This window comes from Pezoporus occidentalis, unplaced genomic scaffold (genome assembly GCF_034315485.1).
Source record: "Pezoporus occidentalis ecotype Australia unplaced genomic scaffold, CSIRO_AGI_Poc_V1 ctg117, whole genome shotgun sequence".
Taxonomy (NCBI): domain Eukaryota; kingdom Metazoa; phylum Chordata; class Aves; order Psittaciformes; family Psittacidae; genus Pezoporus; species Pezoporus occidentalis.
In genome coordinates, this window is record NW_026912961.1 from 343,441 (window position 1) to 359,520 (window position 16,080).

Consider the following 16,080-nt stretch of genomic DNA (forward strand, 5'->3'; position numbering starts at 1 on the left):
ATAGCTGTATGCATTGCCAAAGTTCAATTCAAACATTTTCACCTGGGAATAAAATTATAATATGAAACCGATATGAGAGAGCAATTTACCTGACTTCACCCTGGAGTAATCCTGCAACCTAAACTGTGATTTTCACAGGACAGTTCACCTGGTGGTTAAGTTTCTATATGTATAGTGAACATGATCATGATCATCTGTCTCTTACAGAAAGGATGAAAACCTTTAGCACGTTTTATTTTTGCAGTAACAGGGTTTCTGATAAGTGAAACAGAGATAATACTCTCATACTCATTTCTCAAAATAATTGTAAGTAGGATACTAGATAGTCAGATTTGTCTGTTGAGATGGTAAAAGATGCAATACACACTGGTTTCAGTTCCTGGTCTTTACCATTTGCTTTCAGAAGTTTTTCCTCAGCCTGAAGATTCAGATATCCCAGCTTAATGTCTCTTCTTCTGCACAGATTTCTATACAGCACTTACTGAACTAAGTAGAATTATTTTTGTATGTATTAATATAATTAAGAGCAGGATCAGCTTCTCATTTTTAAATTTTGAAATTGAGATATGAAAAAGTCTTGTCTTGTTAATAGGTTGCAAACTTCTTTTTAGGCTCCCAAATCACACTGTCACTTCACATCCTGACAGTTTTGTTTGGTTAACTCTAGTTCGTAAGCTTGAAAAGTGTCATATCTTTTAATAAATTTCACTTTTAGACTTTAGAAAATTTCCAGTTCCTTTGATTTTTGCATCTGTTTAGGGAGATGGTAGTTAAGAAAATTTTGGGATTTCTTGGAACTTGTGATGCATTGTCCTGTAATAAGTGGTGTGATTCAATCTGTCTTCTAGCTTCAGGCAATATGTAGTAAGGGTGAAAGTGCAGCTGTCTTGCTTCACATGCAGGTGCTGTGCTTGTTAATTTTATGCCACCCTGGCTGCACACTAGTGTCACACTGTGTGGAAAAACACATATAAAGATTCCATGCTCGTCAAGACACCCAAAAGCCAATCCTGTTGGGCAGGTGATACATTTGCTTCAGGGTGAAAGTCCTTCACCTATTGGCATTGCAACATGGACTGTTTTCCACTTTTTTTGAAGTGTTATTATATGTTAAGTTTCCTCTATTTAACTTGTATACAGTTTAATTCATAGGCTCTAATTAAGGTATTATCTTAGACTGTTAAATCCTTCATTTCAGTTTGTTAATCAGCCATAATGTTAACTAAGAGCTGGCTTAGAAAAATGCAGCACAGACTGCTTCCTTAACTTTGTTTCAATCAATCAGATCACATTTTTTTTTGTCATACCAATATTACATCTATTCCATATGGTACCCATCTTTGTGGTATCTGGATGCCCTTGACAGAACATAATGTGCTTCATTAGCATTTCACAGAGGCATGGTAAAACCATTAACAACAGAAGATGAAAAGGGTTTTGGCTGGGTCATCTAGGATCGTAGGAATTTATAGCACAATTAATTGAAAAAAGGCTAGGCAAACAGATTTGTCCCCAAAATTTTCAAAAGAACCAGGTCGTGTCTGCCAGTTGCACAGGTTTGCAGGGGAGGAGGAGTATGACTCTCTATTGCAGTGTGACAGCTGTCAGAAACAGCTGTCTTTTCTAATAACTTTGAAGACTATTTAAAGAGAGCAAGGTTTGGCAGAAGGAAAGCTGAAGAATATGAAAAAGTGCTACAGGGGTTAGGAATTAAATTGCTTCATCTGTGTTTGGGTAGAGTGAAAAAGGTATAAATGGAACATGGGATTTAGACCTACTTAGGAAAAAAAACCATTTATATAGGCATTGAATAAGGAATTTAAGAGTGGGTGTACTGAGATCACTGTTGTGATAATCCTTTCCATATTTTGTACAAGCAGATTTTCTTCATTACTGTAAGTGAAAGCTGACCAAAGGATATTTGGGTTATGTTGCTTATAAATTTATGAACTTAAAGTTTTAAGGTTCAGTTGATGGAAACTGTAATTTCCTCCAGGATTATTTTCCCTTGATCATTTCAGAATTGTCACTGGTTCTCACTTGGGAATTTTGTTTTAAATCACTGGATAAATATTTTAAGCCAGTATTCTACTTTTATTTCCTGTTATACATCAGGGCAATTATTATAACCAGCTACATCCAGACTCAGTCTCTCTCTTTGAACCTTGTTTTGTACTTTGTGTTGGCTTATGTATGGAAAGAACTGCCTAAACTTCTCCCAGTTTAGTGTCTCTCTGCCCCTTCATCCAGATTGTTAATGAAGATGTCGAACAGGATCAAACACAATATTGACCCCTGTGGTACACCACTAGTTACTGGCCTTCAACTAGACTTTATGCCACTGACCATCACCCTCTGGGCCTGGCTGTTCAGATAGTTTTCAGTCCACCTCAAAGGCAGTTCATGTGGCACTTGCACATGCGTACTACACATTAGACAAGCCTGCAGTAGATACTTGCAGAACAAAAAACTGAAAGGTATGATTAAAGGTGTGTTGCTGCTAGTCTCAACTACACAAGCAGCAATGTTCATAGTATACAAGTCATACATACCCAGCTAAACTGAGGACAAGTCTGTTATGTATGACCACCCTACCTTGTGCTGAATCAGATCCTAAGAACTTTAGGTTTTCGTTTCTGAATAGAAGGCAATAATCCACACCACACTCTCGGATATTGTAGATGTTATTAGTTCTTAGTTTAATATGAAGCTATTCATACTGGAAAATGAAATTAAACTAATTGGTGTCTCTTTTAACCTCTTCATGTTAAGAGTTGAAGACTTGATATTGCAGGGAAAAAGCCTAAGAATATTCAAATGTAATTTTCTTCATAGTCTGAATCTTTTTTTAAGGCATACATTTAAAAAAATACGAAAGTACTTTTTCTAAGCAAGCTTTTCCTAACTATCCCCATCTTTTTTAATACAAAATCCTAAAATTAAGTGTAGAGTTACTTTTCTGTTCTCTTGCTTCAGTCTGTATTGTTAATTACTACCTTAGATGAGATTGTTCATTGTGAGTTTGTTTTGAAAACTGACCTGAAGGTTCTTAAAATAATGATTTTGTATCTTAGCATAAATTTTCACTGAAGGCGTACTTTCCTTACCATCACCAGCCTCTTGTAACAGCTTTACTCAGACGTCCTTTTGGTAAGTTTTTTCATGAAATATTTGTAGCATTAGCCAACCTGCATCATCTGTGTACCTCTTCAAATAACTTTAAAAGGCATGAAGAAAAAATTTTGCCATTTCTTAAGCAGGTTGTGTTGACTTACCAGTTTTAATAATAATCGTTCAATGTTTTGTTTTGGTTGGGAGAGGTTTTAGATGTTCCTGAAAAACCCAAGCAAATTCTCATGTAACAATAATGCAGATGTAACTTTAAAGAAAACTAAACCAGAAGTGAATTATAAAGAAAAGGTGCTTAATTTTCTAGAACTCAACATGTTACTGAGATTGTAAAAATACAAAATATTCTTATAATATTAGTTGTCATGAAAATTTTCATACGTGTTACCAGAAATAGCCTTGCCAATTGTCTCTGAAGCCTGAATTCTGCTGACATTTTAGATTGCAAAATTTATTATTTTTTTAGGTTTCCCATTTTTATTGATCAATATAATGCAGTTTTATGATACTGTTCAATATGATACAGTTTTTCATGAGCAATAATTTCAGCTAGTATAAGAGCCTCTGACAATGTTACTGCACTGATTATATACTGAGATGGCATTTACACAAGGGTACATCAGCCTCATTTGAATATTGCTAGCTGTAGTTCATCACTTAGCTTTGTAAATGAATTGTTCTTAGAAACTCAGTAATCAGTATTGTTGAAAATTAAGAAATTTCAAAATGAAATTTTAAATGCTTTATGATAACTGAATCAGGTTGCATAGATTTTAGTGATAGATTAATATGGTTAATTTTGCTAGCTGGACAAAGTAGAATTTAAAGTTTTATGTTTATCCTCCCTCCTCAGAGCTGCCAGCTACACACTGGTCTGCACATTTGAAACACATTTCAGATATGCTCAAAGCATTGGTAGAAGATACAAATGTTAGGTAAGCAGTATTATATTTTCTAATTTTTTTGGCCTTTTTATGTTAGTTTGTGAAAAGACATGTCATTCGAAGTCTTCAGTGGCTACATTTCATCATTTGCTTCTTATTCTCAAAGTAGAGATTTGTTTTGAAGAATAGGACTTTGTTTACTTACTAAACCTGAAGTTTGTAGCGCCTATAGACCTGTCCAATAAGCCTCTGAGTAAATAAAATCTTCTTGTTCCTTTCATTTCAGCAAATAGGTAGCTGTATAGCAGAACTGCTTACTTGCCTACTCTCCCATTTCTCTCCGCAGCTTTTAAAACCGATTCTGGATTGACAAACAAGAACTCTTCCAACCAGAAAAGCAGCTAGTATTAGAAAGAGTTTGTTGTGAGCAGTACCATTTTAGTTGTATTTGCTTTTTGCAGGCTTATGCAAACATCCAAACTTCCAACTTCTTGATGTTCTTTTTTTTTATATATACATAGGACTGCTAGAATGCAGTATCATTGTTTGTTATATTACTGTTGGAGCTGACCTCCCATGTTTCTGACCTATGGTCCTTCACTTTTTTTTTCCCCGAGTAGTTGATATAATGATGATACTGTTTGTGCACATGAATTCTACTTTGTTAGTAGATGCTCTAGGGCTGTATCAAAAGGAATGATAAAAGATACATCTCTCTGTTGCTGCCCTGTCTTTCGTATCAGGTGTGATGAGACCTGACTTGCTTAGATCTGCTCCAAGAGTCAGCTTTCCAAAGAAAGTTGAACAGCTTTTAAATAAACTAATTTTTATTTTAAACCTGAAATATTTCAATAGAAACATGGAATGCTTAGGCCAGAGAGACTTGCAAAAGATACCCAGCTGTCCCACTGTGTCCTGGAAGACTGATACTTGCATCCACACTTGGTTTCAGTTAACTCATGGAGACTTTTTTGTTGTTGAGTGGTAAAAAACCTTTTTGCTGTTCCCTCTGAGGCTGAGCTCTTTGCTGGCAGCTTCTCACTTTCTGTATAAGCTGCAGTTCAGTGCTGTGTCTCACATGTTCATCCCTGAAGTCTGTCAAACCTTTCCGCCCTTGGAGTGTGACCAGTAGCTGACCCTGGCTTCTTAAAGAAACACGTAACTGAAACTTAGAATAAACAAATAAAACGAGTATTATCCATCATACTGTATTACAATAATAGAAACATATGTGTTCTCCTTCTGTGGCCTAGCCTTTTCTTGTCTTATATGGTCTTTTTCCCCTTTTGCTTTGATAGTACACTAGTTTGAATAGTATTGTACTTGCCAGAATATTCCCTTACTTCCTTTAGAACTCGTGGAACAATTATGTTTTCTACCAAACCCCTCTCAGTTAAAAAGAAAATGGATCTGGCTTGAGTTTTTAAATACTAATATTCACAAGGAAACTGTATACAATTTTCTTTTATTGCTTTATTCCTGATTCTGCATCCTTTGTACGTAGTGAGATTATATAGGTTGCCCAGGGAGGTTGTGAATGCTCCATCCCTGGCAGTGTTCAAGACCAGGTTGGACAAGGCCTTGGGTGATATGATTTAGCGTAAGGTGTCCCTGCCTATGGCAGGGGGGTTGGAAGTGGATGATCTTAAGGTCCTTTCCAACCCTAACTATTCTATGATTCTGTGATTCTAAGATTAACAGAGGAGTGAAAAATACCACTATGCAGCGTTTCCTCTTGCTTCTTATATTCAGTGCTTTCTGTTTATATAGCCTGGGTTTTAGTGGTTTTATTTTACACCAAATGTAACTCTGTCCTGGGTTCATCAAGGTGCTGTGTACAGATTGCTTCTGTGCCACTATTATTACATGAAGTCATCTAGTAAATATTATATGACATTTTAAATCAGAAACCAATTGATGTATATTTTGCGGGGGGAAGTCCCAGAGAAAGTGAAGGGCTGCTTTTGGCAATGACAGTGGAACAGCTGACAGTCAGAGACTGATGGGACTGTTCTGAGCAGACAGAAACAGCAGCAGGGACAGAAGTGGAGGGTGCGTGAATCCAAACTGGACACTTCGATGGTACAGGAAAGATATGGTGAGTTGTAAGTGGTGCCTAGGCTCTCTAGTCAAGAATTAAATCCTATTCTGCTAAGTACTTGTTAATGTTTAATGCATAAAATTTAAGGATTTGTATTTACCCTTTGAGCAATGAACACTTACAGTCCTAAATACTGTCAATATTACCCTAAGTATAGTTACTTGTTTTCAGTTCTTAACTTTTAATTAAATCCCATTTTCGATTGTAAATCACTGGGTTTCAAAGCTAGCTTACCCACTTAGGTTGTCACAGCATTGACTTATGGTCAGATAAGTAGGCTGTTGACCTCTTTTTTTTCAAAGTTTTTTAATGTTGAATTTCCAGATTCTAGTATCTTCAAAGACTTTACCAGTGCTGATCCTGTTCTTTTAGCTAAGGAATTTTAATCTCAGATTTTGTCACACATCACAGCATTCTGAGCCATCCCCTCCAAAAGCTGTGGAATATCAGCAGTGGTGACTTTTATAGCAGTCACCTCAGTATTCTGTTTTCTCTCTATGTCAACCTCTTATGTCTGATATCAGTTAACATGCTTATCCAGAAATACCAGTGTGGTGGATTTGTGTCCTAGGAATAGGATTTGTATGTCATATAGACAATACCATTTTCAGGATCAGTAATTCCTGGTATATCTGTAGACAACATCAGTGACCAGTATACTCCAGGCAGAATACCATCTGCATACACCATACCTTCATCCATAAAACTGTGCAGCCCACTCTTCCAGAAAGTCTTAAATATAAAGCAGTATATTCCAACTATGATCTTGTCACATTCCCCAGATAATGTGATGGTATCAGACAACTTCATCAACTTCTGAAATTTCTCAGATCTTTTGGAGTTTCCTGTAAGGGGTGGCACAGCAGCCCTTGAAGTCCCCTGGAATAAAGCTTAAGAAAAACCTGTAATGCTTAAAACTTTTCCCAAACTTAATAGGAATAATCGTACCTGGTTCTTCATTCTTTCCAGCTGTACTTCTGTCTGTCCTTCCTTCCCCATTTAGTTTGACTTTTTGCTTTGAGATGCCTACTGTTGGTTTGCATTTTTCCTGTTATTTCTCTTTATTTTAACTTCAGAAAAGTACAAGTGAGAAACTGTAGCAATGAGCTGTGGTTCGTTCTCATCTTTCTTTTTCTTATGCAGAAACCCAGATGTAAATACCTTCAAAATTTTCATTAAAGAGTACCTGAATTTAAGAGTCAGAAGATGAATATCCTTAAAACCTTTATATTGAGTCCATCTAAATGCAATTCCTCATGAATTACCAAAACCCAGAAAATAACCCTGGAAAGCAACAGAAAGAAACTGGAAAGCAATATAAAACAACAGTGTCTTAGAATGCAGCATTTGAGATATTACTTAAAGTTTTGAAAATCCTTCAACTGGAGAGTATAGTTGATAAAGTTTAATTTTGTGATATATATTTAATACATAATATTTTGCCACAGAAACTGGTGTAATGTTCTGTCCTACTGACAAAGTTAATCTCTTAGTAACAGCAGGTGTGTCTCCTTTGGTCATGACTGCAAACAGTATAGTAGTACATGGCTGTATGTTTAGCAGGTAAGGCATATCCATGGAAGAATAGTTTCAGGATTTTTATTTTCAGACCAGCACCCTTTGCAGTTAACTTAAGACATTTAAAAATGTTAACAAGAAATACTTAGTTCTGTCTTTGTCATTTTCCAGTTCTGCTGCTGACCTTTTTGAAATCTGGTTTTTGGTTGTTCGTTTTGGAGAATGGCTAGATATTGCTGCAGAACAATTACTGAAGGCTGCTGTAGAACCAGATGCTTTGCTGTGGCTGCTGGCGTTTTACTACTGTCCTCAAAATGAAAATCAACAAAGGACTCAAACAATGGTGCGTAATGTAGTGATGTTAAGCAGCAATAAGCAGTCAATATTCTGCTTTTATCTTATTGCTATAAAACAAATAGTGCACACCAGAAAAAATGAAAATTCTATACTGGAGAAAGTACTGGCTTTACAAAGTCTCCTGGGAATTGTTTTCCAGTAGAGAAGCTGAAAGATAATTTTGTGGATTTAGTTGGTGACATCTATAAGACATTTTCCCTCTTTTTAAAGTATATTGTATTGTATAGATAAGCACCTTCTTGTCTTTCTTTTGATAACTTGGGTATTTTTAATCACCAGTAAAACTACACTAGGAATGGTATTTTTTAAATCACTGTGTAGCATTGCTGTGTTACGGCATCTTCTGATAAGGAAACACAAGAGAAATTGCAACAGCAGCTGAAGCAGTAAAGATACTTTTCAGACACAGCTATGAATCTTAACTTTGAACATCTATTTTGATTTCTTATATGTATCTATACTGATACATACTGAGACTGTAAAAAGTATGTTATATTCCCTAATATGCTAGGTTTCTAACAGAAGGAAACTGTTCTAACCTCATGTGCTGTACTGCATGAAGAGTGCTATGAGTCTGTGTATTTATGCAAATAGCATGAAAGCCTTTAATTTAGACCTATTACAGAAGTTTAAACTGGCCTAAGCAATCTGATCTACAAAGCTCAGATTCAAAATGTGGCTGCAGCAGCTCCATTTTTATTTTTTTATTTTTAAAACAGATTCTGCCCAGTATACCATGCTAGAAAAACATCATACTTTCATTTTGCGTCTAGTGGTCCATGTACCACAGTGTGTTCTTCAACATTCTATTTCCTCCCCTTCCTTCCTGCAGCCCAGATGGCACTACAAACACAAGCTCACATCCCAGTCCCTTAAAATTTTTCCTCTTTAATTTCTTACAGTCTAGGAGTGGGTTGGGGTGTTGGCTGAGCTACAGTGAAGAAACTGGGATTGACTGGTTTTGGGAAAGAAGGCAACACCCAAGCAATAAAAAACTGAAGGACTGTAGGTGCAGATCTCTGTATTGTTGTTCTAACTCTGGAGTCGCAGAAAGAAATTACATTGACCCATACCCAAAATTATCTCCCTGTGTCTGCCCTATTCTATCAGTTTGTTATTTTGTGATAATGTGCGACAAACTTTAGTAAGAAAAAAGCTTTTCCACAGACAGCCCACACAGTTACTCATCTCTTCCCAGGGGTCTAATATTTCAGTTCATTATGATTCTTTTCTGTAGTTACTTCAAGTAAGACTTATTTTTTCCACAGGTCAGGCTACTTCAGAAGCATTCCCACAGTTTATGCAAAGCTGCTGCCTTTAGTTAGATATTTGCTTTTTTCTTTTAATTTGTCCTTTGGCAGGTTAGCTCTCAGTTCTTTTAAATAGAGTGTTTTCTTCCTCAACCCCTGCACCAGTTAAGGGTTAAGATGGGATGGGAACTTCTAGCAGATGCCAAGCTGGAGGACTTTCAATGCAGCCTATTTTTGTGTGGAAAGGCATGCACTCATGACTTAACATTTTGTCTTCCTGCTACTTACTTACTTTAGATAGCAGCTTAATATCAGCAAGAGAGGAATATATAGAGTTAAACTGATTTAAAGAAGAAGGAGGCTAATTTTGCTGTTCACCAGTCTTCACTCATTTGTGCAGGACTCAATATACTGCTACTCAATCATTTGTTAGAGTCCTTTATACCTTTAGACTCTGAAACACTGGAGAAACAAATCTTGGAGGCTGGTCATAGTAACTTTGTCACTGAGTCTCCGAGGGTGGGTGACATAATTCAAAAATAGCAGCTTTTTCAGATATTTTATGTTGAATTGGTAATAGTGCAGGGCAAAGTCGGTGAATGACTGAAACAAATTTTCCTCATTAACGCAGTTGAGAAACGGGTGTCTTTTTCCTTTGGGTCCGCAGTGGTGTATTTTTCCACTGTTCCTGCACTTACTCATTTTGTTTTTTTCTGCCAGTTTGGTTTATTTTTAATATAGGGAACAAAATTATTGTTGGGATTTTTTGCAATAGTTGCTTATACTTTTTTTTTTCAATTGTGTAGGTGCCAAAATCTTCTGTTTTTTACTTGCCGTAAAAATTAGTTTTTATGGGCTAACTCAAAAGGTAAAAACGTAAGTTGCAAACAACACAGGAAGAAGGAAAAAAAAAATGCATTCATACCAGGACATTTTATCAGGAGAGGCCAGATCGCATGGGGATTTAACTGATTTGTAGTGGCAATACTGAAATGAGCCCTTGAGGAGCCTCTGTTCTTTTGTCCACAATGCAAAAATCTGACTCTGTTCTGCTGAGGGAATTTCTCCATTTCCATTTATTATTAAAAAAAGGTCAAATCCTGGCTCGATGCCCTGCCTGCTTAATTTGCAAGACCTAAGAAAGTTAAAAAATCCATTCTGTCCACTTCTGTCTGAATCAGTATGAAAGAAATGTGTACAGCCCTTCCTTCCCTGTTCTCCCTGCTCAAACTCTTTTTGTGTTTGGGTAATTTCTGCCAAGGATTCAGTTTCCTGTTAGTGAATAAATCCAAAGGAAAAATACCATAAGTATTTCTTAGATCTTCTCTGGAAGATCTTCTCTGATCCTGCATCCTTTGAAATTGTTTCCTACAGGTAGAAGCTAAAGCAGTCTACAATCATCTAATGATGCTCTTCAACTGTATAGTCCTTTCTGTCAAAGATCTGGAGGCTGCTGTACACAGTATAACAGATACAGAGCGGTGTTGTAACCAGCGTCTTATAACACATCTTCTTACCAACTTTTTGCTCTTTTCATCTGGTGGACATACGATTGTGCAGGAATTTACTTACCATGTAAGTATTTCCCTTTTTTCAATGTAAGTAAAACATGGGGTTCTTACTATTTTAGATTTAAGTTCCTGTCTCTTAAAAAAATAAAAACACAGCAAATCCACAAATCACATAACAGAGAATTAAAGAACATTATGACTACACCAGCTACACCTAGCCTGCTAAATCTTTATTTTCAGCCACAGTCAAAATATTTTCCTTCTTAACAGTTCTTGACAAGATCTCACTGAAGCGGTTGCTGTCTCAACTATACAGCTGCAGAAGTAGTTGGAGCACTAGCTTGCAGTTAAGGGATATCTACAGTTCATTTATACCTGGCACAGACATTTGGCCATGCTCGTCCAAACATTTTATTTTCCCTATTTATAAATCACTGCTGATCTGCGGTAGAGATGATGGAACTGTCTTCTCTCTGTTTTCTATTAAGTAAAACAGCTAGTTACTGAGTGTTCGCATTGATGAGGCAAACACTTGGTGCTTTACCAAAGCCAGAGAGAAAAACAGTATGATAAGAGAAAAAAAGAATGGAGATGTGAGAGTGAAGCATGGAATCAGACTCTACAACTCAGAGAGAGTTATAAAGCAGGTATATTTATTACGGCGCTGGGTGCAAGGGGGATTGCTCCTTCTAACTTGCACACCGAGGAGCTAAGGAAGCAGATATTTATTACACACAAACATGCATATTCATTAGGTTCCCGAGAGTTTGGCAGGGATATTATAATTAGTTTAGGTACTCATTATCATAAGTCTCCTCCCTTTTGGCGCTTGTGCACTCCCCTTTGATGGCTGTGGGCAGGGGTCTTCAAGATGAAGTAAGCAGTCTTCCTCAGGGTGCATTTTTCACCTTTGGCACAGTTGGATGCCCCAGTAATCACAAATTAGCTGAAGCCAACCATGTCTGCAAGTTTCTGATGGCTGGCAAAGATTTAGAACAGTCTGACCTTAGTACAAAATTTACTGCAAGCAGAACAGGATGGGCAGACAAGGAGTGTCCTGAACTAGCAGGTGTTCGGGAGTCACCGTCTCCAAACTAACTGATATTTAGAAGGATAGTCACTCATTAGAAGGATGGAAAGCAATAGATCACTCTTGTTAGTAAGACTGCTAAATTCTGTTGTCACACCCCAGACTTAACAAACATTGTTCTCTATCTTAGACCAAAGTTAAGTTAGAAGTATCTTAACCCTATGTTTTCCAGGCACTTGCTTTCCTTATATCAAGAGAATGTCACTTAAGGTGTAAAAAAAAGCTAAAGAGGAGTAAAATTTGGAAGTATCCCCACTGCAGGTTGCTATATTGTTGCTGATATTCTTTAAGTATATTGGTACAAGCAGTAAAATGTGTTTTTCTCTCTCAAGGTAAATAGTGCTGTCTCGGTATGAGATTAGAAGGGCTAAGGTATTTCCAGCATGTTAGGTGTAAGTTCACACATGATCAATTTCTCCTTCGCGTAAGAATATAATGATAAAATTTAGGGGGTTGTATGGACTTTTACAGTCTCTTGGGTTTAGTTTTTCTTTTGAGGAGTGTGGCTGTTGAGCAGTGATGCTGCAATACATACTGGTCTTCCACTTTAAACCTCTTCAGGAAGACTAAAGGCAATATCTTTACAGAAAGCAACATAACTAACTTTCAAAACTCGAGTATTCCCCAGCATGGGATGCTCATGAGCTGTTGTAGGCCAGAGTATGTCAGTCTGATCATATCTGTCAAATACTGTGAAAGGATGCTATCCAGAGGGACCTTGATGATCTTGAGAGGTGGGCAAGCACAAACCTCATGAGGTTCAGTAAGGCCAAGTGCAAGGTGCAGCACCTGGGTCTGGGCAATCCCAGGCACAGCTACAGGTTGGGCAGAGACTGGATTGAGAGCAGCTCTGAGGAGGACTTGGGGGTGTTGGCTGATGAGAAGCTCAACATGAGCCAGCAGTGCGCAATCGCAGCCCAGAAAGCCAGCTGTCTCCTGGACTGCATCATAAGAAGCATGGCCAGAAGGTCAAGGGAGGTGATCCTGCCCCTCTGCTCTGCTCTTGTGAGACCTCACCTGGAGCAGTATGTTCAAATCCCCAACACAAGAGGGACGTGGACCTGCTTGAATGGGTCCAGAGGAGAGCCATGAAGATGATCAGAGGGCTGGAGCACCTCTCCTGTGAAGACAGTCTGAGAGTTCGGCTCGTTCACCCTGGAGAAGAGAGGGCTCCAGGGAGACCTTATAGCAGCCTTCCAGTCTCTGAAGGGGAGCTACAAGAAATCTGGAGAGAGACTTATTACAAGGGCATGCAGTGATAGGACAAGGGGGGACGGCTTTAAACTGAAAGTGGATAGATTTATATTAGGAAAAGATTCTTTACTGTGAGTGTGGTGAGACACTGGAAAAGGTTGCCCGGGGAAGTTGTGGCTGCCCCATCCCCAGAAGTGTTTAAGGCCTGTTCTAGTGGAAGGTGCCCTGCCCATCGTAGTGGGGTTGGAACTAGATGGTCTTTAAGGTCCTTTCCAACCCAAACCATTTGATGATTCTGTGTAATCATTAATGAGTAGCTAGGCTCTCCATGTGATTTGAAAACGCCTGAAGACAATATAAGAAGAGCAGAATGCTGGGGAACAAAACTGGGGTGCATGACAGTGGTTTTGGTTAGCATAGTAAACTTTGGGTTTATAACAAGTATGTAAAGTACTTCCTGATCTACAAAAATTGCAACTTAGGGTCTTTTCCTGGTACTTCTGAAAGCTTTACAGAGCTGAATTGTCTCCCCAAATTCACCCAACATCTTCATGTGCTTCCAGTTGTTTCCTAAGGAGATGACTTATAAATGGTTACACTGTCTGGCAATTTGTGTTTCCTTTAAAAACTTTCTGACCTTTTCATTTGTTTCACTTCAACTTGAGAGAACAGTAGAAATCTCAAAATTGTTCAGTTCCACCAAAACATATGAAAGAGACATCTTGGCAGAAGCTGCTTTTAAACTCGGAGCATTTCATATATTCACTGGTGAGGGACAAATTTGTGGGTTTGTTGCAAGCATTAATGGAGAATTCTTAGTACCTAGCAACATGATTACATTATTTCCCATCTTTCCTGTTTCCCTTCAGATTACTGAGACAACCGACTCAAGCAAAGAAGTCTTTAGCCTTCTTACCCGTACTGCATACAGAATTAAGCATAATGGAGAACAAAATACAAGGACTGTGAAGCTGCTGAATGAACTTCTTAAAAACCTAACACCGAAAGTTTAGATTTTTAATAGTATCTATTTATCAAGCAAACAAATCAGATCTTTATCCAGGTGTCAGTGTTTCATTAACATTTCCAACAGTAAAAACATATCTTAAGCCTATCCTGCAACTTTGTATTCCTTCATAGATATTTGAATTTCCTTTATTGGAAATGTTTGCCCTTTACAACATAATAGCAAATACTAAAGATGGTTGAAAATTTTGTTCTGACCACCTTCTTTAACAGGAGACCTAGGTCATTTAAAGCAGTTTAATCATATCCTTATTGTTTATCTCTCCGAGGATCAGTTTTTCTCCCAAATTACCCATGGTTTTATTTGCAAATCATATCCAATTGCTTGGTTGATAAGTTGTTCCTAAAATGTTTTGTTCTGTAATTCTGCTTTTATGGAACTAACAGTGATCTCAACTGACGGTGATTCATGGTGAATGCACTCTATGTTCTCAGGAAATCAGCGCTGTTTCCTGAACTCTTTAGTTCATTTTTAAAATGTTTCCAAAATGAAACTCCTCAGATTTGCTAAATGTTGTTTTCCATACTGCAGCTTTCACAGGACAGTGTTCTCTGCATAGTACTATACCAATAGCTGGTCTTTGTCAGCAGATATTGCAGGTAGAGGTTGTTTATATTCAGTGTGCTGTGCCTGATGTTTATTTGTTGAACAAAACTTTTTTTTCATACAGATAAAACAGAGCAAGCACAACATAGGCATAAAGAAACTTCCCATTTTGAGGGCAGAATTTCCTGAAGAGACCATATGGTTGCAACTCCTTCCTTTTTGTGTCCAGAGGTAGTTTGCTTGCTTCGTTGTTTAGGTTTTTTGTCTCAGGCAAAAGAGCATGGATAGGGAGCAATGGCTTAGTGTTTGACACTTAGGAAAGTATTTGTCTCGAAAGGTTTTTTGAACCTGTTTCCATCTTAAGCACATAGTAATGACAGAGGATCTGAACACTTTTCAGTAATTTCTTTTTGTATATTACCTGCGTCATTTAATGTCAATACTTGTGCTATGTTCAGATATGCTACTTGGAATACTATTATTGCATATAAAATCAGAGGCATGTATCTTAGATTAACACAGTTTTCTGAATGTACCATTTGGGTTTGAGCTAAAGAAAAGAAAAACAACGTACTTGGTGTCCCTTGGCTGTAAGAGTGGAAGGGTACTTTTTGCGGTGCCGTTGACTGATTTCTTTTGTTCCTAGTGAGTCATGTCAGACCAAATTACAGACATTACATATCCTGACAATCAGTTTGTTAGTGTCTGTAGTATCTGTATTACAAAATATTTAGTATTTGAATCCAGCATGTGAAGAAATAGTAAATAATTAATGTATGTTGTGAATAAAGGTTTTTTTTCTCTTTTTGAATTTAAAATAATTCTGAACGAAAAATCAGAAAGAGGTTATGTTGCAATTTTCCAGTTGTTGGTAGCCACATACATCTAAAAAAAGCAAAATAGAGCAACCCAGTTTCTGTTCCCTGAGTATCATACCTGGAAAGCATGGGATTAACTATAACTAAATTATTTTTTTATCATAAGCTCTGAGCTGTTTGTCTAGTGTGAACACATGTGGAGTGCTCTACCCAGAATGATATATCATCTAAAATTTATCTCCAAAGGAAGAATGATTTAATTTTTTTTGCTTTAATTTCTAATCCTGTTGTTGGATGTGAGATACTTGGGTTATCCTTGAATCCTCTCCATTTTGCCACAATATGTAACTCTAACTACTTAAAAAGAAAGACTGGCTAACAGTTGCAATGTATGATTCTTGCAGATTTATTACGTGAATGATATGGGTATTATATTTATGCATTACAGTTGTTGTAGATGACTGTAACTGTCCTTTCACAGTGTGGGGTTTTTGTTTGTTGTTTTTTTTTTTCCCTTTTTTTGCCGCCAATAAAGCACATGAAAATTCTCCTGCCTTTCTTAAATGAAATCAATATCCTCTTAAATAGTGACAGGTCAATTTACACAGGAAGTAGATGTGTGATGAAGGCAGAAAGAACAAAATTAGTAGTGAAT

General features: G+C 37.3%; 1 protein-coding gene across 2 annotated transcripts in view; it reads left to right on the forward strand.

Annotated features, from left to right (window-relative positions):
• The window catches only part of FANCC (FA complementation group C), a 94,843-nt gene extending 79,039 nt beyond the window's left edge, over positions 1 to 15,804 (forward strand). For both annotated transcript variants that reach the window (XM_062640101.1, XM_062640096.1), the window contains exons 11-15: positions 3,075 to 3,150; positions 3,983 to 4,064; positions 7,804 to 7,975; positions 10,614 to 10,814; positions 13,904 to 15,804. In XM_062640101.1, coding sequence (XP_062496085.1) covers positions 3,075 to 3,150; positions 3,983 to 4,064; positions 7,804 to 7,975; positions 10,614 to 10,814; positions 13,904 to 14,047 — 675 coding nt within the window. In that variant the 3' untranslated portion in view covers positions 14,048 to 15,804. The remainder of the gene's footprint in view (positions 1 to 3,074; positions 3,151 to 3,982; positions 4,065 to 7,803; positions 7,976 to 10,613; positions 10,815 to 13,903) is intronic.
• Positions 15,805 to 16,080: the final 276 nt, after the last annotated feature.